The 24,648-nt window shown below is 37.9% G+C and overlaps 1 protein-coding gene across 9 annotated transcripts in view; it reads right to left on the reverse strand.

Moving 5' to 3' along the window:
* PPFIA1 (PTPRF interacting protein alpha 1) overlaps positions 1-24,648 on the reverse strand; it is a 60,586-nt gene that overhangs the window by 24,786 nt on the left and 11,152 nt on the right. For 5 of the 9 annotated variants that reach the window (XM_061343554.1, XM_061343551.1, XM_061343553.1 and 2 more), the window contains exons 3-17: positions 13,223-13,324; positions 12,440-12,604; positions 11,496-11,570; positions 10,967-11,068; positions 10,504-10,725; positions 9,481-9,627; positions 8,452-8,586; positions 7,677-7,751; positions 7,174-7,257; positions 6,489-6,620; positions 4,329-4,391; positions 2,949-3,028; positions 2,567-2,699; positions 1,698-1,921; positions 1,064-1,298 (exon numbers count right to left, since the gene is read on the reverse strand). In XM_061343554.1, coding sequence (XP_061199538.1) covers positions 1,064-1,298; positions 1,698-1,921; positions 2,567-2,699; positions 2,949-3,028; positions 4,329-4,391; positions 6,489-6,620; positions 7,174-7,257; positions 7,677-7,751; positions 8,452-8,586; positions 9,481-9,627; positions 10,504-10,725; positions 10,967-11,068; positions 11,496-11,570; positions 12,440-12,604; positions 13,223-13,324 — 1,974 coding nt within the window. The remainder of the gene's footprint in view (positions 1-1,063; positions 1,299-1,697; positions 1,922-2,566; positions 2,700-2,948; positions 3,029-4,328; positions 4,392-6,488; positions 6,621-7,173; positions 7,258-7,676; positions 7,752-8,451; positions 8,587-9,480; positions 9,628-10,503; positions 10,726-10,966; positions 11,069-11,495; positions 11,571-12,439; positions 12,605-13,222; positions 13,325-24,648) is intronic. The other 4 variants (XM_061343558.1, XM_061343557.1, XM_061343552.1 and 1 more) reach the window with 1 other exon arrangement.

Consider the following 24,648-nt stretch of genomic DNA (forward strand, 5'->3'; position numbering starts at 1 on the left):
AGACTTTTTGGTACATGCACAGATTCATTTTAAAAAAACAACAGAAGTAGTTAGCTAAAACAGCTGTTTTTAAATAATCCTATAAAGAGACCTAAATGAGCCAAGTCTGTTATTTACAGGCCACCTGGTCTTACACTGATAGACAGCATTCCTAGTCTACTGATTGGTATGATTTAGGCATGATACAAGTACAGTAATCCAAGACGGTAAGGTGTAGTAAGTATAGTGTTGTATGTACAAGTACGCTTCCAAATGCATCTGAAAACTTGGAGACAAGGTGATGTGTACAGAACTAAATCAGAGAAGGAGCTTTTCCTGGGGAGTGCTTGCAAACAAATATCTGTATCCAAGATGCTCCTTAGTGAAGGGTATCCCAAATATGATAAACTGTTAGGTTTGCTTAACACTTACATAAAAACAAGAAAGTAGACTACTTGCACCTTCATTTTATAGATATGTTGATGTGCATTAAGCAGCTCCTAGAAGGATTAATTTTTCTAAGCAGTCATGTGAATGTCAAAGAAAGGATGCATCTTTCTCTACTCGCTGAACTCCTAAGTGTAAGTTACTACTTCATCAGCTACTAGGTCTAACAGACACTTCCTTTACCTACCAGCCTTTATAGGCTAAAACAAGACACTAGCACTCATTACAACAGCTATGATACCTTCACAGTCATCAAGATAAAAGCAATATACGTAAGTAACTTTTTAGCTGAATATTTAGTAGAATGGTGGAATAAAGTTTAAAGCAGAAGGAGAAAATGATTGCTGTACCAGGGGTTGAAAAGAAAATGTTTTCTTCTAGGAAGAGAAGTCAGAACAACAGAATGAATACTTAGACATGAGACATTGACCAAATAATACACTTGATTTCTGAACGTTTTTCCTAATCATTATGACTGTATCTTATACTTTTTATAGAAGTTGAAAGGAAGCAGGAGGAAAACCTAGAGAAAGGAAAAATACAGCTGAGAAAGAAGGAGAGGAAGGGGAAATAAAACAACCCATTTTCTAGAGACAAGGAACACTCTTCCAAAAAATTCAAGTTAATGGATACTTACCAGTGTCATGATACCTAGTCTGTCCACTTCCCGAGCTGGACTATGTGGAATCCGCCTTGGGGTGGAGCGACCACTGCCAGGCGGGGAGGAACCAGCAAGTGAACCACTTGCATAGGGAGGAGGAATGGAGCTCATGGACCGGAATCGGCCATGGGCATCCAAACTTCCACTACCCACTCTGCTCTCAATCTCCTCTGCACGCTGCTCTGTGTTTTCCTTTTCTTCTTGTATAAGTCTAGAAGAAAAAAGGTTCAAAGGAACATGACATTCAAACAAGACCCATATGAACAGAATGGCTGACTCAGGCATTAGAAAGAAGCAGTAGTTATCAGACAAAACAAACACACTGAAAATCTACTAATCCAATTGGGAAGAAGTGGTAAACACTCCTGCTGTTACCACCGTGCAGGGGTTTCTGTCAAACTAAAAAACACATAATTCCTTCCATAAATGGGACTAAGGATAAAGAACCTGAAAAAGTACTTAGGCATAAGCAAACGAGTTATGACTGTCAGCCCTCTTCCTAGGAAACTGAATATACAACCACCATTTTCCAAGTAACCACACAAAAAAGATTTGCTAGTGTCACAGAAACTCACTTTTAATCAAAACCCTAACATCATGTAGACCATACCTAATCTCTTTGTTGATGGCATCCAACTGTTCTTGAAGCATCATGGCCAAAGTCTGAGCATCAGCCTGACCACTTGGTGACAGCAGATCAACTGAACTGAATATAGTTTCCCTATCATCCTCAACATCAGACACATCAACATCACTTTCAAATGCTTGGGCCACATTTGCCAACACACTTGCTTGCTGGGCTCGCTCCCAGTCCTGCTCATTCAGAGTTTGAACCTAAAAGAACAAAAAAATATAAAAAATCCAAACTCAAATGGGAAAACCATGACACTTTGCTGGTTTGCAAGATGTAAAATAAGTTTTAAAGAGCCCACTTACATGCTGAATGCATCCATCAAGACAGCAATGTTTAGAGAAATGTAAAGAAAAAAAGCTGTAATGTAGAAAACTTTGCCTCTTACAGTGAAGTGTAATGTAAAAATGGGCATCCCCATTGAATAAATGTCACATATCTTGGGCTACATGCACCATAAATTACAGTAGCATTTTGCTATCAAATCCAGTGAGAATTTTGGAATCAGCTTTACGTAATGAGAAATCACAAGTCCTGAAAGGAACTTGAAATTGCTTCCAAAGCAGTTACATGTTAGATTAGTGAATGGACACTAAAGCAGGACTGTTCCAAGTGATATTTTACAGGCTCATCATATCTAAACCAAATTGGAACTCAAAATAATAATTTTGCTATTATTTGTTAACAAATAAAAAAACTGGTAGCTTTGCATGAGTTAGTAAAACAGGAGCTATAAAATCCAGCATTAGTATTATTATGGCTATGTAATCCTGTTCTAATGTCCTTGCAATAGATCAGCATCATCTTGCCAAAGGGTTATATTTATTTTCATTTCAGAGTTCTCTTACCTTTGAAGGCTCATCTCTGAGAGCTGCCACACGTCCTTTCTGGGGACGCCTTAACACTGAGGAGGTGCCATAGGAGTCTGTGTGACTGTCAGCCACAGATGAAGGTGTCATTGGGTATCTAAAATCGGGTCGGCTACAACACCAAGAAACATGTTATCCTTATGAATGTAAGGGGAAAACAAACTCAACCAATCACCCAACTCATTCCTCTTGTCCCACCAATACCAATTTTAAGCAGTATAAAGCCTGCTTTATATGCTCTAGAAAGAATTGATTTTATAGCTATGACTTCGGTATTTTCAGTTACAATGGACAAAATTACATTTAGCAAAGAGATTTTGAAGAAATCAGAGAAAACTGAACCAGAATTAAGTGGTGGTACCTATGGTGAAGTGATGTGGCTCTGAGTCTCACTTGGTCATTTTCAGCCCTTAATGTTTCAACATTTACTACAAGTTGATCCTGTAAAAATAAATAGATGAAATACATAACAATATGCTTGGGGGTGAAAAAAATCTGGGTCAAATACTGATTTATAAACTAACATTTACGGGTTTTACCTCATTTCTATGAAATTCAGAAATCACAGATTTTAAAACATAATCCTTCAATGATGTAAAACATAAAAGTGATTTTTGCCACAGCAATACAGCATCATCACAAAAGGGTATCCAAGAGTAATTCTGTTGCTTCTCTGCACTGTGACTTTAGGTAATGACAACATAATACCAAATAAAATGATACCAAATAAAATGATACCAAATAAAATCCACATACTACTAACTTTACCATACACAAGTGAAAGTATTGAATATGGAACAAGAAGATTTTTCTAGCTCTGTGCACAAAGGTTATAAATGCAATCACTTTGAACTTGGACAGTTTTACATGCTCTAGAAACTCTGAATTTAACAACAGAGAAATCCAATGAATGGGAAAACAACGCAAGAGTAATAAAAAGTGGCTGATGATGAACATCTGTGCCTTGTGTGAGAGTTGCTGGCCTACACATACAGAAATTCAAAGCATATTCTGCAAAATATTCTGAATGTGTTCTCCATTTTAGTCCAGAAGCACAGCCTCTACAGTATGGCCCAGTTACTTCACTAGATCTGGGGAGATGCCGTACACCTGTGATATAATAAGCAATAACAAGTAGTATTTCAGAACAGATGGTGTGACCACAAAATCCACTGCCCACTGCTTAAGGATGCACAGGAATGCAAGGCCTCACCACTATTATTCAAGAAGGGAACTTGACAGTCCCAGGACAAGCAAAACACCAGAGAGCTGCTATTGCAAAGGAACAGCCAAGCCTAACACTGATTTCTCTCCCTAGCCCTCCAATTCTTAAAGCTTTATCAGGCAAACAAGCATTTCATGATACCCAACGCTTTAAGGAGAAAATGGTGGGAAAATCCACAATATTAAAAGCATTTATCTTTTCTTTTTACTGTTCAAGTTTATACATAGAACAGTACAAAAGTTCTACATAATCTTCAAACTCGGACAAATTGCCAGTATCTCCAGCCACTTCACGTATTCAGAAGTATGTTATGTCTCTGAGTCAAGCATTATGTCTTACCTATTAAATCATCATAAAGCTGAGGCACACAATACCATAACATGAGCAATAACAGCTCCCTGCTTTTAAAACAGACCAGGTAATGTTAAGTTTTATGGGGGGATTAAAACCTGGTCCTGCTATATAGCAATGCAGCAATTACTTTCCAGTATAACAGATCAGAAAAACATGTTCTACCTTTTCATGCTGAAGTTCCTCTATTTGTTTCTTTGCATTTTCAATTTCTCGAAGAAGTGAATTCTAAAATAAAATGTATCATAAATTAGGTTACTTATGACAGCTTTCCACTCTTAAACCACAAGCAAGAAAGTACAAAAAAAAAATCAGTCACCACTATACAGACAGAAGCATCTTAAATTACAGATACTTTACTGCTTTCATCATTTCATGTTGATTATAGTTGGAGGTTTATAGTCCCAGGTGTACAGCCCTCTAAAAAATGGCTTTAGTAACAGTTCAAGTTCCATAAAACTTAATACCAACCTTTTGAAGCTCTGCTTGACAAAGCTAGTAAAACAACCAAAGGAATAACAAGGCAGCTAAACTAATTCAAAGTAATTCACCGAATGCTTACTAAGGCATTAGTGGCTGTTACCATTAGTTTTTCATTTTTCTTTCACTTGCCTGACATACAAAACTACCACACAGTAATTTCTTGGAGGCATCCTATCTCCAGAACTGCAACACTCCTTGACTTAAGGGCCTCTGTTAACATCAGAACTGTCATCTTTACAGTTATACCATGACTTCTGAACAACTCCAGTAAATATAAATACTTGTAACTACTACAATCTCTACTCAAAGCAGTTTACAACACCAGACTCAGAATCATCTGAGAATTAAGAAGCATTCACTTTTCCTTTTCCACAATTGCCACAAAGTTCAGTTAAACAGGTTTCCTTGAGGTAAGCAATATCATTATTACATGTTTAGGATGCAAATAAAGTTTCATACAAAAAAGTCATTCCAGGAAAAAAAAAAGATCAGGAATTGAATTCTTCCAGGAAAGTGATCAGAAGGAAGTCTTACAACTTTACTTGCATTATTCTTCCCAACTTGTCATAAAAGAATGAGCTGGAAGCCACAGCAAGAAAACTTTCCTAGAAGCTGTAACAGTGAAGGAAAACTACATTTTCCTCATTATTGATGAACACATTATTGATGAAGGTGAGTTAGGGGCAACCCTAAGACACACAGTATTCACACACAAAGAATATATGCAGTTAGCCGTTTCTTAGATACTGAATTTGTAAGGACTATTATAGAACAACCTGTTTGATACCATATCAAAGCCCATACTAAGAATTTCTGAAATATTATGAAAAGATGGTGATCTTGAAAATAGTGATGGTAACTAAAAAAAAAAAAAAAAAAAAAAAAACAAATCACAAGTTTGGAGCCCTAGATGTCAGATGAAAACCATCTTTATTATTAACTCAAATGTTGAGAATCAATAGGAGCTACATTTGTTCTGCACTACCTGATATCTCTCACCTCCAAGGGTACAAAAGCAGGGCAAAAAACTAACTAGATCTTTGTCATCATCTCAGGGAAATACAACCCTGGAATTCTGGAAATAATTCATGTCAGATACAATGTCAGATACCTGACATGCTTTAGGAATGAGAAATGAGTTGACATGAAGGCAAGACAAAGCAAACATCTAATAGAAGTCTGAATACATCATTATATATTGCAACTAAAACATTTAATCGATATTACTTTAAAACAAAAGCCACTTTCACTCTCCAGTAAAAGAAACAAAGTTGTGTTTTGGGGTTTTTAATCCAAGACAAATCAATTCAGAGTCAGCATCAAGAAAAGTGCTACTTTAGAAGATACTGCTTTGTTCGATGCAGAATAAGGGAATCTAGCTTAAAGGCATACATGAAAGAAATATCCATATATTCATACAGCCTGTCTCAAAATTATCTAGCTGGGAAGAAAATGAAGGACTATTTCAACTTGCAAGAATCTCACAATGACTCAGAGTTAACTGGCACAGACAAAAGTAGTGGCAAACAGAAGAAACTGAACTGGAAAGGTCAAAGTTCTAGTCCTAATTCTTTAGGCTTCCTGTATTACACTGGATGAGCTTATTTATGCAGTCCACACCAGTCACCTAGGGAATGTTACAATGCCCAGGGATAACCTCTAGAAAATAAGTTTGAAGAACCTGTTTTCAAAATCCACAGTAGAAAACAGCCTTAATATGAACTATTTATTAATAAGGATTTAGTATTTCTTTACTGAAGTTACGGACACATTGCAAAACACACAAAACACTACACAGTGATCAACATCTAATGAAGTATGTGCTGGAATGTGACTTGTTACCTTATCTTCCAAGGCAGCCATCCTTTCCTTGAGATGAAGTTGGAGCCTTTCATTAGATTCAGACAGAAGCTTATCAACAGTTTCTGATAAACGTTTATTATGCTCTTCGTTCATCTTCTCTCTCTGTCTGGCCTAAGATACATAAAAGCTACTGAAATAACTTGCAATTTACAATGTCTATAAGAACTTCCAGGTTGCAAAAACAGTGAGCTTGCTTTAAACCAAATGCATTTTCTTTAATAGAAATATTTCTCCAAAGGAGAAAGGAGCACTGCATGTACCTCCATGACTCCATAAGGGAGTATAAGGAACATTTAAGACTTTACTAACTGTTCAAAGATCAGAAGCTTGAAAAGCTGAGCTTACACTCAAGAAAAAATAGATTTCAGAACCAATTCCATTATTTATAAGCTAGGAACCAATTTTTCCACAGTCATTTAATTGGCAAGTTTTTTACTTGTCTCCTCATCAGAAAGTATGTTTGGAAATACCTAATTGCTAGCCATATTTGGAGACTTTACACTTTTTCTTGAGATCTAAGATTAGCCATCACAGTTCAGTGGCTCAACATTCCCAGCTGTTAGCCAGCCTGAACTCTGGCTTTCCTTTAAAGATGAGAACTAAAAACAGCTAGAAGAGATTAGATTCTTTCTCTCAGCTTTGTATCTTTGCTAAAAAGATGTACCCTTTGCAGTTCTTGATTCTTTTCTTCTAGCTGTGCTTCCATCTGTCTCAGTCGTTCCTCTATATTGCCATGTCTCTCCTCAGCCTGTCAATTTGAAAACAGCATTAAAATCTGTTTGTTTTACAAATAGAAAGGTTTCAAATTTATAGAAACATGGAAACACAATCATGTATCTAACATGCTTTGTGCAACTGCCATTTATGCTAGTACACGATGCAGAACAGATGCCTTTCTGTCACTGAAAGAACCTAGCAAGAGTCCGTATGGTAAGTAACAAAACAATGAAGCCTCTCACCCCTAGAGCACCATGAATCAACTCCTATTTGCAATGAGCTTGCAACAGCGGAAGTTCATTCATAACCCCAAGAATGAAAAATAAAATAAACTGAAATAAATGCATTTTCAGCTTTTCCTCACCAGCCTTGACAACATGACCCTTTGTTAATAATCATGACAAAGCAGAAAGCAGCAAGCAGAAACAAGGACTAATATACAAATTCTACCTTCCTAAGCTTGGTGGTAAGTTCCAATAGTTTAGCATCTTTAGCAGCAGAGTTCCCAGGAGACAAAAGGTCAGACTACAGAGCCAGTTAGGGACAGGAAAAATAACAGGGAAAGAAATCAAACTAAGACTTTAAAAGGAAACACACACACATGCTTGAAAATGCTTGTTTGTAGTTATTACATATAATTCTTCAGACTTCATTATTCCATTTGCAGCCTTCTAAAAATCTCAGTATTAATGGATACCACTATTTCTCTCTCTCCCCACATTCCTCACTTTGTTTGAAATCCAGTGTTCCCCTTCAGAAACAGTTCTTGTTTTAGGAGATTTTATGCAATTATTGACTGAATTTTAACAAAAAGCAGCAAAATACTAATTCAGAGACATTTTCACCATGTAGCAGGAAACCTCCTCAAGTTCCAAAAAGGACAATTTCTTTTTTAAAAGTTAAAAACAAAGTAAACTGGAGTGTGTTCAGAGAGATGAACAGAAAACAGAAAGCAAGGAGAAGCATCTTCTGATCATAGGAGAAGCTAGGTGATCATAGAAGCATAGAATAGTTAGGGTTGGAAAGGACCTTAAGATCATCCAGTTCCAACCCCCTGCCATGGGCAGGGACGCCTCACACTAAACCATGACACCCACGGCTCTGTCCAGCCTGGCCCTGAAAACACAAAACCCACAATGTAATTAAACCCACGCTAAGAGCAAATTTGGTGTAGCAGGACACCAACGGAGAAGAGAGCCTTGAGGACACTGTCCGATGGACTCACCTTTGAAAGTGCTGCAACTCTCTGTGCCAGCTCAGCCTCCACCTCTGGCAAAGTCTCAGCTTTTCTCAAAGTCTGCTGCAGCTTTTGCTCAGCCAGCTCCAGTCGTTCTTGCAATTGCCTGTTCTTATCTTCACTCTGGACAGGATTATGATCGGCAAGTGTTTAGCGTTAGAATGGTAATTAATTTTCATTACAGAGGAAGTTAAGGATACAGATTACTGCCCTTACCAGACCTTACTAGGCCCGTACTGTCCAAAGCTGGTTTCATAACTAAAGATCCAGCATCCTCTCCCTTCACTACCTGAGAAGAGGGGTTTTCTCTTCATATTTTTCCCTGTAGACAATTTAATGTATTCTCTGAAAGCAACTCTTTCACCAAACATAGTTATGTTATGGGAAGCAGCACAGAACAAGTTGTACATTTTCTATGTCACAGCTGTGCTAAGACTTAAATTACAACAAGGAAAGAAATCCTTCGTATTTTAAATAACCTATGCATATCTCTTGTTGACTAAAAGTTGTCTGCCTCTAGTTTGAAGTGATTGGCTAAACAACCATTTCTGGTTTATAAAGTTGGACTACTTCATTACAAGTGTATGTCAAATCTCTTTCTGCAGTAAGGCAACATTCACTTCTCTTACAGGCTACAAAAATCACTACACGCTTACAAAGTTTAAAACCATTTTAGCTTTGAGTGAGTAATTCTCACACATAAAACTACAGATGTTTGGATACGCATATAAGAACTTGAAAATCCACACTTAATAGGGACAACAGCCCTGCTGCACCACGATCCAGTGCAACAAAATGCTCAAAACCACTCCCCCTCCCCAACAAACTGTCTCATCTTTGCTTCCAGGGCAAAACTCCGTATGATGCACTCCTCCACTTACTGAAAAACCACCACTAATAACAGTGCTTCATACATGGTATTTATCTTCCTAAAAGGAAATTACTTTAGTACAGCATCAACATTATTTCCACTAGTTTTATGCTGAACAGAATGTACTTTATATTTTAAATTACAACCTGTCGATGCATGGAGTCTTTAGTGGCAATTTCATTTTCAAGTTTATCATTGAGGTCATGCACAGATGTAGCTTCACGTTGCGCAGCGAGGTAGCGTTTCTCAAGAGTTGTGATTCTCTCTTCCATGTCTTCCTTTTGGGCCATAGTCTACGCAAGACAGAAGACAGAATTTAGAATATAAAGGATTATTATTTAGTGATCAAAATGAGAGAAAAACCCACAAACCAAAAATAATCATAAATAAATAAAAGTCAGATCGACTCTTATTTCCTTCAGTAAAAAATGAAGTTAAAATAATTAAGTCTTACAAGTTCAATGCCTTTTTTCCCTTTCAGTGAATAAATAAATTACTGAGGGCAGTGAGACACTGGCACAGGTTGTCCAGAGAAGCTGTGGCTGCCCCATCCCTGGCAGTGTTCAAGGCCAGGTTGCACAGAGCCTTGGAGCAACCTGGTCTAGTGGAAGGTGTCCCTGCCCGTGGCAGGGGGTTGGAACTAAATGAGCTTTGAGGTCCCTTCCAACCCAAACCAGTCTATGGCTCTATGATCACATTATACCACGGGTCTACTATTTGCCTTTTCAATGGCACAAACACAACAATCTCTACTTGCTGGGGACAAAATGTGTTCTTGGATTTAACTAAGCTCTGCTTCTACTTAGTAAAGATACAGTACACTGCAACACATTGAACCTTGAAGTTTAGTGACTGATCAGTAACAGGAACTGTCAATCAGACCACTGAAATGCGATTCCTTAACCACATACATCTTCAAGAAATTTAAACTCCATGAACAATCTTGGCATTATGTCAACATCTTTTCAAGAACATGTTCAAGTTGACAGTGCTAAATCTTCTCCAGCTTAATGTATTCATGAAGTATCTAGTTAGTCGTAGATTTTCTTCTCAACTATCACAACAAAGACATTAAAAAGCATAAAGTTATAACTGAGCACCAGTAAGACTGACATTTTATAAAGCAGTTGCATTTGTGACTACCCAAATTCTGACAGTGTATGCCTCACCTCTCGTACATCTCTCTGTAACTTGGTATTCATTTCTTCAGATTTTATTAAGTCTTTTCTAGCTGTATCAAGATCTTCTTCCAGTTCTGTTACTCTGCTAGACAAAGCAGTAAGACGTTCTTTCATCTGCGTCTGCTCTTTGTTTTGCTTATCTATGATGTCCTGGAGCTCAATCACTTTAGTAAGGTTTTCATCGTGGCATAAGGAACCATCAGAGGATCGCTATTGAACAGGGGAAAAGATGTATTTGCATGTTACATACACATTTGAAAACCAAACTGTTACCTGTAAACACCCCTCCAAGTCCCTTTATTACTGCGTGAACTGCAAAGATTGAAATTCTGGTAACAGGCTTTTTAACATCACTCAAAAAATCTTATTATACTTTCAAATGGATGATTCATCATTAAAGTTAATGATTAAAAACCAAACATCAGGTAAAAAAAAAAGTAAATATCCGTACCTTCCCATTTGTAGTTGGTGTATTTTCTTGTTCATGATTCAGATCCAGCATCCCATCTGGAAGTGTTTTCTTCTGATTATTTTGCTCTTTCAGAATCATTAACTAAAAGAAAAGTAAAGTTTACATCCATATGTTTTAAGTCAGTTCCTTACTCAGTAATAATATAAAGAACAGCTGCAAAAGCAAAGGAGGAAAACAATTACTGATCCTACTGCAAGGTATATATTAATAAAATATGGCACAGGCACTCAGAAACGCCACTGCAACCCAAAAATTCTTACTTTAAAGCCACAGGAGCTCTTTGTTTTGATGGAGGGGATGGGCAGGGGGGTGGGTTTAGGGGTTTTTTTCACCCCTCTTTCCTGCTCTTTCAAAGTCACTAAGTTAAAAATTACAGTTATTCTGTCAAAATATCAAATACAAGAAATTCAAAGTGAACCTTAATAACTGAGTAAATTACTGTGTACAAATATTGGCTAAAACACCCACAATGCACACATGAAGCCTTCTTTTAAATAAAGAAACATACCTCTTTATGTGTAGTACCTAGTTCTTCTTCCAATAAGCTACATCTTTCAAGTGCTACTCGTAACCTCTCCCTTACCTGAAAGAGTAATTCCAAGTAATTTGAAATCATTCAAATTAACAAGAAACCCATTTAATTTATTGCCATGCAGCCATGCCCTTTCAGATAATAAAAGACACTAATTCCATTACACTTGAGACCTGCATAATCTTGAGTCTAATTACAACATACACTATAAAAAAACCCTTCCAGAGAAGCAAATCACATCTTAAAATCTAGCTTTGCCTTTTTTGTCACTAATCTATCCTATCTTAACATGACCTGTAAGTTTAGGCAAGAATTAAACACATCCAGGATTTGCTTATCCTATTGTTAGGCAGTGTGAATGCTTTTGCTTATTTACAACAAGGAAGAAGAGACTGAATTCCACTTAAAATAATTTGCCAGACTTTATATACAAGGGTCACAGAAGTTAGGCAAACTATGAGTTGGCAGGACAATTCACAGTAAACTTCACAACTTGTATATCCTGTTCCCAACATCAGGCACATCTGAAGGGTGGAGTTCCTTTAATTCAACTTTATTGTATATCACAGTGTAGGCAGATTCCTCTTCCTGTTCTCTCTAGTCCATTTCTTGTATTATACAATCAAAAGCTTAAATCTTGATATTATCCAGGTAAGCAAATGTATGCATTCCTACAACAAATATATCACCCCTGAACCATGCTAGTTTAGACTAGCACTGTTAAAGTACTAGAATAAACAGCTACTGAGAGCAACAATATTAATTTAGGAGAGAAGTTACTGATGCAGTTATAGCAAAGCCACCACCTTATTACAAAGAAAGTTCAGAGACTTCTAAAACTTTAGTATGAGCAACTGCATGAGCCATACAAAAGGCAGAAGGGATTGGATGAGATGATGTTAGCTACCATATTTCATTACCTTTTCATCAAGGGCTTTATGGTGCTCAAATAAAGATTTTAGTGCTTTGAGAACTTCTACTTCACTGGAAACTCCTGCTGGAGACTGAGCTTGTCTCTTGACAACAGTCATTCTGAGAGATCGCTCATGCCTGGAGACAAGACACTCCAAATGTTCCAGTAACAGCTGCAATAAACAGAAAAGGAACAAAGTTTATTTCTGTTCTGCAGAACTACAGAAAACCTGGGCTCCTAAAACACCAAGTTTTGATTTCTAAACTTCAAACGTGAAAGCCAAAGAGAACTGCATTAGGAGTAAGGACTTGTTTTTAACATTTCACCTGTGACTGAATTTGCATCAGAGCTAAGGCATTTCTACATCTCTCAATCTATTTTTTAAATGAGATTTCTGCTTAACCAAGGTATTCTCGGTTCTGCCACTGGCCTGAGGAACTGCGTGCTTGTCAGAAGAATACACATAGGAAATGCTCTAAATCAGAGAGCCACCGATAACAGTACTAGCTGTTGAAGCAGATGTCTATTGACAGCTTGTCTGCTCAATTCTCCTCGGATCTTGGGCGTTAGAGGATTACAAAACTTTTCCAAGTAGAATGATGACTGACAGACAGCAGTGCAGTCTTACAAGCTTTTCCTGATTCTGCACTGCTGGGAGCTGTCTATAAGCTTCCAACCCAAACCTTCTTAATCAAAACGCTTCTGAGGGATTCATGTGCAGCTATCAGGGGAAAACCACTTTCAGTTGGATGCTTTAACACGGTGATCTTGGAGAAGACAAGGAACTAACCCTGGTATTATTTCTTTCTGCTTTCAGTTCAGCGATTTCTTCTTCCCTTTCCAGCAGCTGCTCCCTGCATACGTTCAGCTCTTTCGTAAGCGCTGCAAATTCCTGACAGAAAAAAAAGAGACAGAAGTATAAGCACATCAAATACCAGGGTACAGTGGGAGTGGATTCTTGTGTACACTTGACATGATTTCTTTAAGTATTCATTTCAGATGTATAAAGCCAATACAGTTGTATAGTCTTGCTAAACAGCCTTATGTTCAAGCACTTCAAACCATTACACTGTCAACTGTAAAGATTAAAGATATTTGACCAGTACTTTCGAAGACTCATTTGTCTCTCGATGCAGTTATCTGAGATGAGGCTTCCCTGGTAAGCAAAGGGAAAACCCTGTTTGTGACACACTTTGTTATTGTTTCAGGAAGTTGTAGGGTTTGGGTTGGTTTTTTTCTAAGGGTTGTTGAAGGAGACGTGAAAAAATGGAGCACTCAGCACAATACAATACAGAAACCAGCAAAACATCAAATTTCATGTCAGTATTTAATAGTGAGTGACAATGCATAACACTGGCAGCTACCAGAATACACAGGTTTCTTCTTTATAGTAAGAGAGCATTCTTGAAGCTTCACTGCTGGAGGACTTGGAACTTTACCCATTTCTCTACTTAAGCTACACACAGGAATTTCATTTATACTTACTTCCAAATCTCACAAAACAGAACTGAAACAGCCCTTTCCCTATAGTCCTGCTAAAATCTCCAGAGGATTAGAATCAGAATGTTCTAAAAGCTGAGCCCTTAGGTTCAAAGCCCTCAAAAGGCTTTTCCTTCAAATTCAATGAAGCTTTCACCAAACCAAACTGAACTGAAATAATACATAGAGTGAAAAGTCATCAGGGAACAGGAATTAAGCTAACTCACATCAGTTACTGCACATTTTATTGCTATGAACACTGACAGTAGTCATCCTTAAAGAATATATTTCTACATTTTGGGGGTTCTGTCAGGAAGCTATGGTTGTATTGTGTATCTGAAAGAGCCTCTACATCCTAAACCATTTCCACTCTTTATCAACAGCCTCAATAAAAATACTCAATATTAAAGGGATTTAAATGTTTTATAAACTCAGTGAGCATACTCTAGATAGAATAACACATACAACTGTACACCACATTTATAAGCAAATACTGAGCTAACCTCACCTACCCACTTAGGCAAAATTTCAGTTGTAATCTGAGCTATGTTAGAAATTATTATTAGCAGTAGTGTGAATCCATGCTTTAGAAGAGGGATTTGTAGGAAACTGAAGGAAAACACCATTGTGTCATTGATGCAACTTAGAACATGAAAATAAATACACACTGGTCATTCCAATGTCCAGTGAACACTTTAGAAGCATTTATGTAAGAAAACATTGAAATGCCAGTAAATAAATCAGGCTTCTCTACTGTCTAAAGTAAGGAAAACACCACTGAATAAAAGTCACATCTAACAAACAGTTGATTACTACAGCTGGTGATGATCAAGACAAGACAAACAAGACAAATGACCAACCAAGATGAACATAATACTGTGGAGGCACACTGTGTGCACACCGTCACTCTAACTCTCCCAAACTCTGCAAGATACTCCACTTAACAAACAGTAACTGTTAATTAAGTTATGCTTTACTTAAGTAATAGAGAGTAAAGCTTACCAAGTAAAAACTTAAGACGGAGCTGTTTTGCAGTAAAATTCAAAGTGACAGAAAACACATGCTTAAAAACAATACACAGCAACTAATTTTGCTAGCACATCTGCAGACTCTAACTTGCAGCCAAAATAAGCAGACATAGTCAAAAGATATTGTCTGCAAAAGACACTGTCTGCAAATTCCAAGATTAATTTGGTAAACTTTATTCTAAAGCATGCATGTGACTGGAAAGACAAAGAAGAAATTGCACAACATATACCCATAGTGAACTCCTTTGGAATGATTAATGTATGAGGCTTCTAAAAGTTGCTATGAAAGGACAGTAATACCTCCCTCACAGATGCAGAATCCACCTCCGGAATCCCTCTTCCCTAGTTAAAACCTATTCATTGGAAGAAAGATTCAGTATAGTCCCCCCACTTAACCAGCAAATAACTGCAAAGAAAATTCCTCATTTCTTTTCCTTTTTCAACTGCTAAGAAACCCCGTTTGATTTGTCTACCAATTATGCTCACATAAACATTTTGCTGCAGTATTTCGAAAGAAAAAAAACCTGCCCTATTATTTTCAATTAAAAATCCCTTGAAATACACTTATTAGAACAACCTGGTCTGTAAGTACTGGTACTGGAACTTTTAAACACAAAAACAAGCAAAGAAAAATCTACTTCAACCTTCACAGGAGCCAATGGAAAAATTGAGTGAGTTTTCCCTGCAGACTGCTCCTTCATGTCCAAACTTCTCCTGTACCTTCAACATCCTACCTGTGGGAGCTTCCAAAACTCCCATGAAACTGACAGCATACATCCCTTTTGCTCCAACACAAGCTTAGGTAAACCACAACATGGTTCCAAAGTCACAGTTCTTCACATGCCATTCCTACTATGTATTAGATAATGATGTACTACTGAAACTACTAGGAGTACTAACAGATTCCAAGTATTCACAGAAGAGCTTGATAAGAACCTATTTTCTTGGTGGCTTTCTGCTCTTTTCAAATAAAATAAAATAAAATTAATAATAATATAATAAAAACCTCCAAATGCCAACACTAACATTTAGAATCATCAACCTCAGGCAGTTCTCCAAAAGGACAACAGACTAACATGGAAAGTTCTCTATTTTTCCAGTCTGTACCTTGAGTCTGGATAAAGACTTGAGATATCTTTAACATTTCACCGGACAAAGAGCAGCATTAAAAACAACCAGATGCTGTTTCATCAGCCTTTCTCAACTTAAAAATCACTGTATACCATTAATATACATTTTATTATCTGTATGAGCTTCACCTTCTGAGAAACAGCTGTATATACGAAAAGAAGGCTATTCACTCTTCAAATGATTATAGTACAGAGAGTTCTATTCCGTTGCAGACTTCTGTGCAAATATAAATTGTAACACAAACACATCATAATTATGACACAAGCCACCGCACTGTCAGATGACCCCAAAGGAACAATGCACACAGGAATTTACTTTGCTGCTGCATAAACAGACTGACACGTAGTTCTGGCATTGCACAATACCTCCGCTGCTGTTTGTTTCGATCAAATATAGCTGCTTTGAGTCCCTTAAGTTGCCCCTAGTTTCAGTTGACAATGCTAAGAGGGATGTCTTTCTAGTTTTAATACTACCTTTTACTGCAGATAATTTATGATTTCCTCAAGCAGTTCAAAAAGGAAACTATTTGCAAGAGTATCATCTCAAAATAGTTTGAGTTGTCTCCTCTTAATTTCTTCTTTGCTATTTGATGAATGTAGAGAAAGAATTCAAGGAAAAAGAAAAATTGCAATCATCTTTTCTACCCATCCATAAAACTGTATTACTTTGCTGTAATTAATGAGATTGAGAACATCACAACAATGTTCTGCTCTGCTTCTGGTTGCCATCAGGATAATAAATACCCATCTCTAAGGATGACAGAAATAGGACTCAGAATAAGCACTTTAGAGCACTTACAAGAATCAGTCAGAGTGCCAAATATACCAGGCAAGTATCTCTTGTTGATGAGAACTTAGTGACAAACACCCATATTCTATACTAAACTGAAATGTTTACTGAAGTATCTTTCTAAATTAAGTGCACCATTCCAAGTGTAACATTCATGCAGCCAGAAATGATATTCTGAACAGCTAAACTGAGCAAGTAAATTTGCTATTGTCAGCAATACATTTTCGGGGGCTATTATTATCTTCTAACTCCACGATTTTTTAAACCAAGAGCATTCCTTTCACATCAACCTTCAGAACTGACCTTCAGCCTTTAGTATTGTAGAGGCCACACCAAAAACATCCTTCCAGAAGTTGGATCAACTAGTGTCTACCTATCAAGCACATATCTATTGCATGAGTGAGCTGACAGCACTTGGTCACCTGCAAAATCATGGTTTAGGAACAGGACTGCTTTCAGGAACAGGTCTCCATGTTTATTACAAGCATTATTTATAGGTTACATACACAGTGGTACATCACAACACAATAAATGTTACATGACAGGAAAGACAGTATTTAGCTTAGGGAAAAGCTTAAACAGAGGTATACCCTGAAAGTCAACTAACATAAACTGTGTATTAGGGATGCTCTACAAAGAACTAAGTTTGCCTGAAATTTGCTCAAGCAGAAAGAATTTATTCTATAATAAAATGCAACACCATGCAAGCGCATAACGAATCGTGGATTATAGGCTACAACATGACTAGAAAGCTTATTTAAGGGATGAAAAGCTACAAAAAGAGAAACATACTTTATCAAAGAAGAGAAACATTTTAGATTCAAATAATACACTATTAAATCCTATTAACATATCTTCTGGCAATATGAGGATGGAGATGCAACTGTTGCATCTTTAGGAATATCTCTGGCAGAAACATGTGAGTGGAATTTAACTGTTTAATCTCCAAGTAATAGTCTGTTTCACTGTTAACATTCTGTTCCATAACCTGCATATCAAACAACCCACTCAAAAACCTGAGAAGCTGAAGAGAGCATAAAAAGAGCAACTGGGCAAACCATGGGCCATCAGGGATGAAAAACCAACAGAATATGAGGTGAGTTTCCATCGTGTTACTTAAATTACATATAAACCACAATTATTCCAAATGATGTGTGCATGAAAATGAAAAATACAGTCTTAAAGAAGCCTAAGAAAATCTAAGCTTAGCAAGGTATTTCATAGCCACTTCATTTTAAACCAAAGGGTTCTAGGTAGTACACAGTGACCAATGTCACCTGTAGATTTGGAGGCTCCCAGCAAGCAAACTTTAGTACCTATTGAGTCACATCAGTGTAGGTGGGTTTTGCTTCATAGAATCATGTAATGGGTTGGGTTGGAAAGGACCTTAAGATCATCCAGTTCCAACCCCCCTGCCATGGGCAGGGACACCTCACACTAAACCCTGTCACCCAAGGCTCTGTCCAACCTGGCCTTGAACACCGCCAGGGATGGAGCATTCACAACTTCCCTGGGCAACCCATTCCAGTGCCTCACCACCCTCACAGTAAAGAGCTTCTTCCTTATCTCTAACCTAAAGAAGCAGTTTTTTACTGTGAGGGTGGTGAAGCACTGGAATGGGTTTAAGGTAGCAGTCAGAATTAAACAATAGTTCAAGGGTATTTTAGAGTTAAAACAGGAAAGTACTGACAAGCTTTACTCATTAAATCCAGCCTTCCAAGGCAACCATTACACACACTTTAACAACAATAAATCCCAAAGAAACAACAAGCAACACAAACTGCACTTTGCCTGTTCTACATAATGAATCACACTCCTTCCAACCTTTCCATATCTCTGGCATGTGCTAATAGGAAAGAAAAAATATCAGCCTGGAGAGTCTGAAGAAAAATATTTTGCTGTTCACCTAGTGAAATTCATCTCCAGTAAGCACCAAGCAACCTGGACTTCCTGACCTGGAAACATAAAACTTATTTCAAGCATTAAGAGAATCAGGTCAATGAACTAAGTTTATCTTTTGTTCTCAAAAACCCAACAACTTAAAAGGGAATGTAAGGAAATACTTACAGTAATATTAAAATGTTAGTGAGGTTTTTCTACTAGAGGTAACTACCCAACACAGTGAGAATACATTCATTGTAAGTTAGAGTGTATCAGCCTCCTCTTTCTCCTTATGCACAAGACATAAGTCAAAAGACCACTACCAAAACACAAGTGCGGATTTATTTAGTATTAAAACCCCTTTCCCATTCCAACCAGTGGCACTGAAATATTTTAAAACACTTAATACCACCTTTAATCAACTCTCAGAAGTTTATATTTTCCTTAACTCAGAAAAACACCTTTTTTTTTTCGTCCCCTCTGGCAGAAACAGTAAAACTGCATGAAAACACTTAAGAAGAATATTGCTGCCAGCTGACAGACAAGTGACTAATTCTAAGCCTGAGAAACTTATCATTCCAGCCCTCGTTTTCAGTCTGGTACTCTTCAAGCTTACTTCTTGGAGTGACCTATCTAGGCTTTGTCATTAACACTGCTCAATCCTAAACAGGCAATTAGGTTTTTAAGTGTTTACAGTTGCATAATGTTACTGCACTGGAATGAAACTCCCTGTTTCCAGGCCACTTAGGAGCTGAAAGTAAAATCAACTGCCTAGCTTTGACAAGCAATGAGCAAAAGAATCAACACACAACCAGAAGGTACCAAACATATGCCCAAGAGCAAAATGGAAAGGCTTAGAGTAAAACCAAGCCTCCATGGTAATAAATAGGTTTCCAATTACCCGAGTTGCTTAAATTTATTCACTGAACCTGAACTACAAAACACTAAATCTGGACTTCATCGGAAGGAGTTTTCAGGAAGCACTGCATGCTGAAGTGCAAGAAAAGATAAATGAAGGGTGGTATTTGGCAGCTTTGCAAGAGGAATGCAGCTGTAACAGGAAAAGGGTGGTAGGAACACATCAGTTCCATGTTCTCCCTCCTGTAGTTCCCCTTCCCTGATCTAACACATTTCTGATAGACATGCCCTGTTTTGAGTGGTGGGGGGGTAAAAGTCCCAGACCTGAAACACGGCTGGACTCAGCCTCTCAATCCTTGAAGAATCAGAGGTTTTGCTTTCACCACATTACTCAATACTCAAACTTTACACAAACTACAGAACAGCTTGGAAAGTGAGCCTGTAAACCCCAGCACACAGAGCAAAGCATAGGTTGAAGACAGGCAAACAGGAGCCACCTACACTCAAATCATTAACTACAGCCTGTATAAACCACCCAGACTAGCACAATCATTACTGTCTATACTCTTGCATTTAATTTTCCTCTAAACCCCATAAAACAGTGCTGTTATGTATACAAGACTAGGGGCAAAGCTTCATGCAAAAATGTATCTTTGTGCATCACTGGTGAGCCAACAGTCACTGCTTATCTACTGTACCTTGCACTGCAATGTACACGGCAATCTCTGAGCATCTTCCAAGCTCCACCATTAATTAGACCTACATACAACACAGTGAACATAACATCTGTGACAATTGGTATCTACAAGACCACTTGCTGGTGATGTGCTACAAGACAACATTAAGCCACAGCTGCATCCTACAACTCCCTTGTAGGTCTGTGGAATTAAGGAAAGATTTAAACAATGTCATGTTCCAAGTCACTTTCATCTAGTCACTCCTCTTTCAGTCTAACACTGGTAGTTTGCTAAGCATCTTCCTGTAGGGAAACAAGCCCTGTGATCATTGAAGCATTACGAATACATCATTTTTCCAGCTAATTTCTTAATCCTTTCATCAGATTTTAACTAATTGCTAGCATCTGAGGCTTGTTGCAAGTATGGTGGATCACACAGGTTATCTTTTAACAATCGTAGAACGGTTTGAGTTGGAAGGGACCTTAAAGCCCATCTAGTTCCAACCCCCCGCCGCAGGCAGGGACACCTTCTACTAGACCAAGTTGCCCAGCTAATCCAGAGTGGACACAACCCAGTTTTACCATAGCTTCTTTAACACAGCCTTACTTATAAAGCTACAGATCTGTACTAAAGATTATATATCCAACCAGTGAACTTTACCAAAGTACTTATTTCCTCCCAAAGGTTTTCTCCAAATACTCTACTGGGGTATTATATATCTGCAACTTACACAGACAGTAAGAAATGAACTAGAAACAGTTTCTAGCTTTAAGCTACTTTCTTCTCTTGTCTTTGCAAAATACTTCTAAAATGTTGTCCCTCCTCAGGCAACACTGTGAATCTTCTGAGCAAGTCCAAAAGCAGAACCATTACGACAGCTGGAAGGTAACAGCTATCTAGTAGCAAGCATAGGAAATAGAGGAGGACTCTTCAGACTTGCCATAAACTTAGCATCTGTTCATATGCAATAGCATAAAACCTTCTTCCATCACATGGCTAGAATCTTTTCATTGTAGTGGTTATGCAAAAAGAGTTCCACCTTAGCTGCTCTTGGGTGCACATGAACACATCCCCTGAAAGGGCAGATAGGGAACAAAAGTATTTTAAACCATACCAAGCTTGTTCTGCTTGGGAAAATGTACAAGATCAGCTAAAATATGTATCAGGAAAAGTTTAGTCATAGTTGAAAAACAGGCTTTTCAACTTGGGATGTGTCTGGCTGCTCTGTGCAGAACTAACTGTTGAGAGCAGGCAATAACAGAGTAATCCTTCCGAATACTGTACCAGTCCAACTACCAATATTCCAGAAGAACACTTTACCTTAACAGAGAAATAAGTTCACAATACTTGGGGGGGAGGGGGGTTAAAAATACAAATGCCTCTCAGTTACACTCTGAATCAGTGAATTCTGAGGGTTTCACAATATGAATTACCACATTCCTGCACCCCTAGCCTAGTCTATTTTGATTAGTAACTAATACAGTAAGCAGCAGCACAACTTCTTAGTTGTAGCTTTAGGCATCTCCATTTTTGGAGTCCATGTCAGCGAAGAAACCTACCCACACCCATACCCACTATGGCAAAAGGAGAATACAGTTGTACTTAATTAAAAAGGAAGAATCCTGCATTACCAGTTTGACAAGCTATGGGACAAAACCAGTCTCCATCTTTAATATGACACTCGAGAGATTTCATTTCAGTTTTTCCACTCCACATAAAGCTGGTTAAGATGTTCTGGAATCCCATACAAGACACACAGTGCTGCTCAAAAATGCCAAATCCTTAAACTACTGTGAGATATGCTGAGAAAATTTAGGAAACTCAGTATTTTTCCTGGTACCCCCCCATTACAGGGGCTAAGCAGCTACTACAAAAGCTATAGCAAGATGCTTTAAGTTGTAAACAACATTGAACCATCAGTTTCCATGGGCAAGGGAAGAGAAAGTAGTGTCTTTCTATCAATTCTACACAAGCTGCACACATAAGCAATAGCACAATTCTGGCTCAGCTCTCATTTAATATGAAATTCCCATGAGGTTTAGAAATTCAAACTGATTTAATCCTAAATACTGCGCTCTAATGTGTTTAAAAAATTCATCCTCACATGAGTAATACTATTCTTTAGGAAACAGAGCCAGGACAAGATCCATCATGCATGATCATTTCAGTGACAAGATACTTCTGCTTGCAAAAGCTGCAAGCAGCAGCTGAGGCACTGCCCTGCCCTATTCTAATCATTCATCTTGGCCTCCAGTTGTCAGGTTTAACTCTGTGGCTAGCAGTTGTACCTTCACACTATGTTAGAAGGGAATGCTTGGGAATATCTGAATAAGGCTGGTCAAGCCACCCTCATTAAACAAGCATCAACACGTACTTCCCCCTCCGTGTTCTCCTATTATATATATTTATTTATTTTGCCAAGTGATGAACACTTCAGTCTTATAACTTCAAACTTGTTTAAGCAAGTAATACTCCATGAGGACAGACACATGCCTTCAGCAGGAAATTCAACTTAGAGGTTCTTTACATTTTCATCTTCTATTTCTTTGTACTCAATCACCCCAGTTTACATGCTAAGTGAATTTACTAGGCTAACTGAAGCTAAATATATTCAAATCTGCAATACTCAGAATAAATGCAACTGGACCACTGCATAGAAAAGTTGCCCAATTTTTACAAATAAAGGCAATTCAAGCCCATGCAAAAAGAGTAGTCTCAGGTCTTGCAACAGACAAGAGAAAAACTTAACCTCACCAACACAGATTAAGTGTCAAAGAGTTGGTTTATGGGTTTTTCTTAGAGCTTTTTAGCTTTCAAAGTAAATTTTATCTGCCATAAAAGATGCCCATAATCAACAGTTTCAAACTTCATAACCACCTGAACCCAAAAATGTTACATCCAAGAACAAAACCAGGGATATTAATAACATTGAAAGGCAGGAAAGGAGTAAAAGAAAGAAGAAATGAAGAGAGACTTTTAACATGCTGTAACCAGTAACAAATGCTGAAGCAGAAGATGGATTGGTGAGGAACCTGGTCTGAGGGGACAAGAAGCTCCTACTCCACACTAGGCTACAAACATGAGAAAGATGATGCAACAGGGAAATGCTGCAGCCTCCTAATCCATTGAGTAAAGGCATGCTTGGCCCATTTCTCCTCTACTACCTGCCAGGGCTTAACCTTTTATAACCACTGCACAAATTACAGAACAGTTACGCAGTGTCTGAAGAGTACAGTTCCAACAGGGGATCAGAGTTACACCAACGTAAGTATCAGCATAACTAATATTCCAGGAGGGAGAAACGACAGCTTCTTTCCTGCATGGACAAGCAGCAAGAGCTAAAATCCAAAAAAACCTCTTTCAGATCCATTTTACATGAAGTAATTCCAGATTGTTAAAACAAAGGCTCAGCTTTTGGAAGATGATGCTGTTGAACCACACCCTCTAAAGACATTCTGAAAACTCCAAGCTGCATGTTCTCAAAGGCATAAATTACAAGATGCACCTGCCCCGTGCTCCTCAACGCAAAGCTAAAAGAATGCTAGGACCTTCCAAGCCTTTTTCCCTCCCTCAACTACAAGAAGGTGGGAACACTGCATGTAAAATACATGACTTGGGAATAGAAGTTAACAGAAAAAATTAAGATTCAGAGTGCACCTGCAACATTATCTAAACCAAACTTTTAGTCATTCACCCCAATGTAATATGGCAAATAGAGGAGCTTTAAAGAGATATTCTGAAGTTAAAAGCTTACCTAAGACATGCATGAACATGTAAGAACCACAACCAGATTGACCCATAAATCCAAGATACATGCTCTGCTGTTTCGACACTGGTCTCTCAGCTGTAGAGTCATCCTTTACTCCCATAATTAGATTATCTTAAGAACATAGGCTATACTACAGGCAACTATTTTGAACATTTGAATCCCATTTAATTTTTTTAATTACCTTTGCTTTGGGACAATAGTTTCTTCTATTTCTGGGTTTCCAAATTAAAAGACAAAAGGTAGCCCATGTATTAAACCCGTGTAGTAGCAAGAGATTCAAGTGCAAGATATCAGGACTTTCAATACAATGCATAAGAGAACCTTAAAGAACATGGAATTACACAGATTTCAGGCTCCCCTTGGGAACAGTAAACACACAAGTCTTACTCAAGCACAACCCACAGTGAAAAGCACAGCTTGTAACAGAATTTAGTTCCAGTATTATTCATTCACAGCAAGGTTAATGGGGACCCATGAACCCCACCATAGTAAAAAACCGTTTCAGATACAGGGGTTCCCATTTATGGATAGTAGCGTAAAGAAGAGGAGAGTCTAGACTATAACATTCTATTGGTCAAAGCATATATTGCCGAATTATTTGTGA

This window comes from Neopsephotus bourkii, unplaced genomic scaffold (genome assembly GCF_033783945.1).
Source record: "Neopsephotus bourkii isolate Nb327-2 ecotype Australia unplaced genomic scaffold, CSIRO-AGI_Nbou_v1 NB_1825, whole genome shotgun sequence".
Classification (NCBI taxonomy): domain Eukaryota; kingdom Metazoa; phylum Chordata; class Aves; order Psittaciformes; family Psittacidae; genus Neopsephotus; species Neopsephotus bourkii.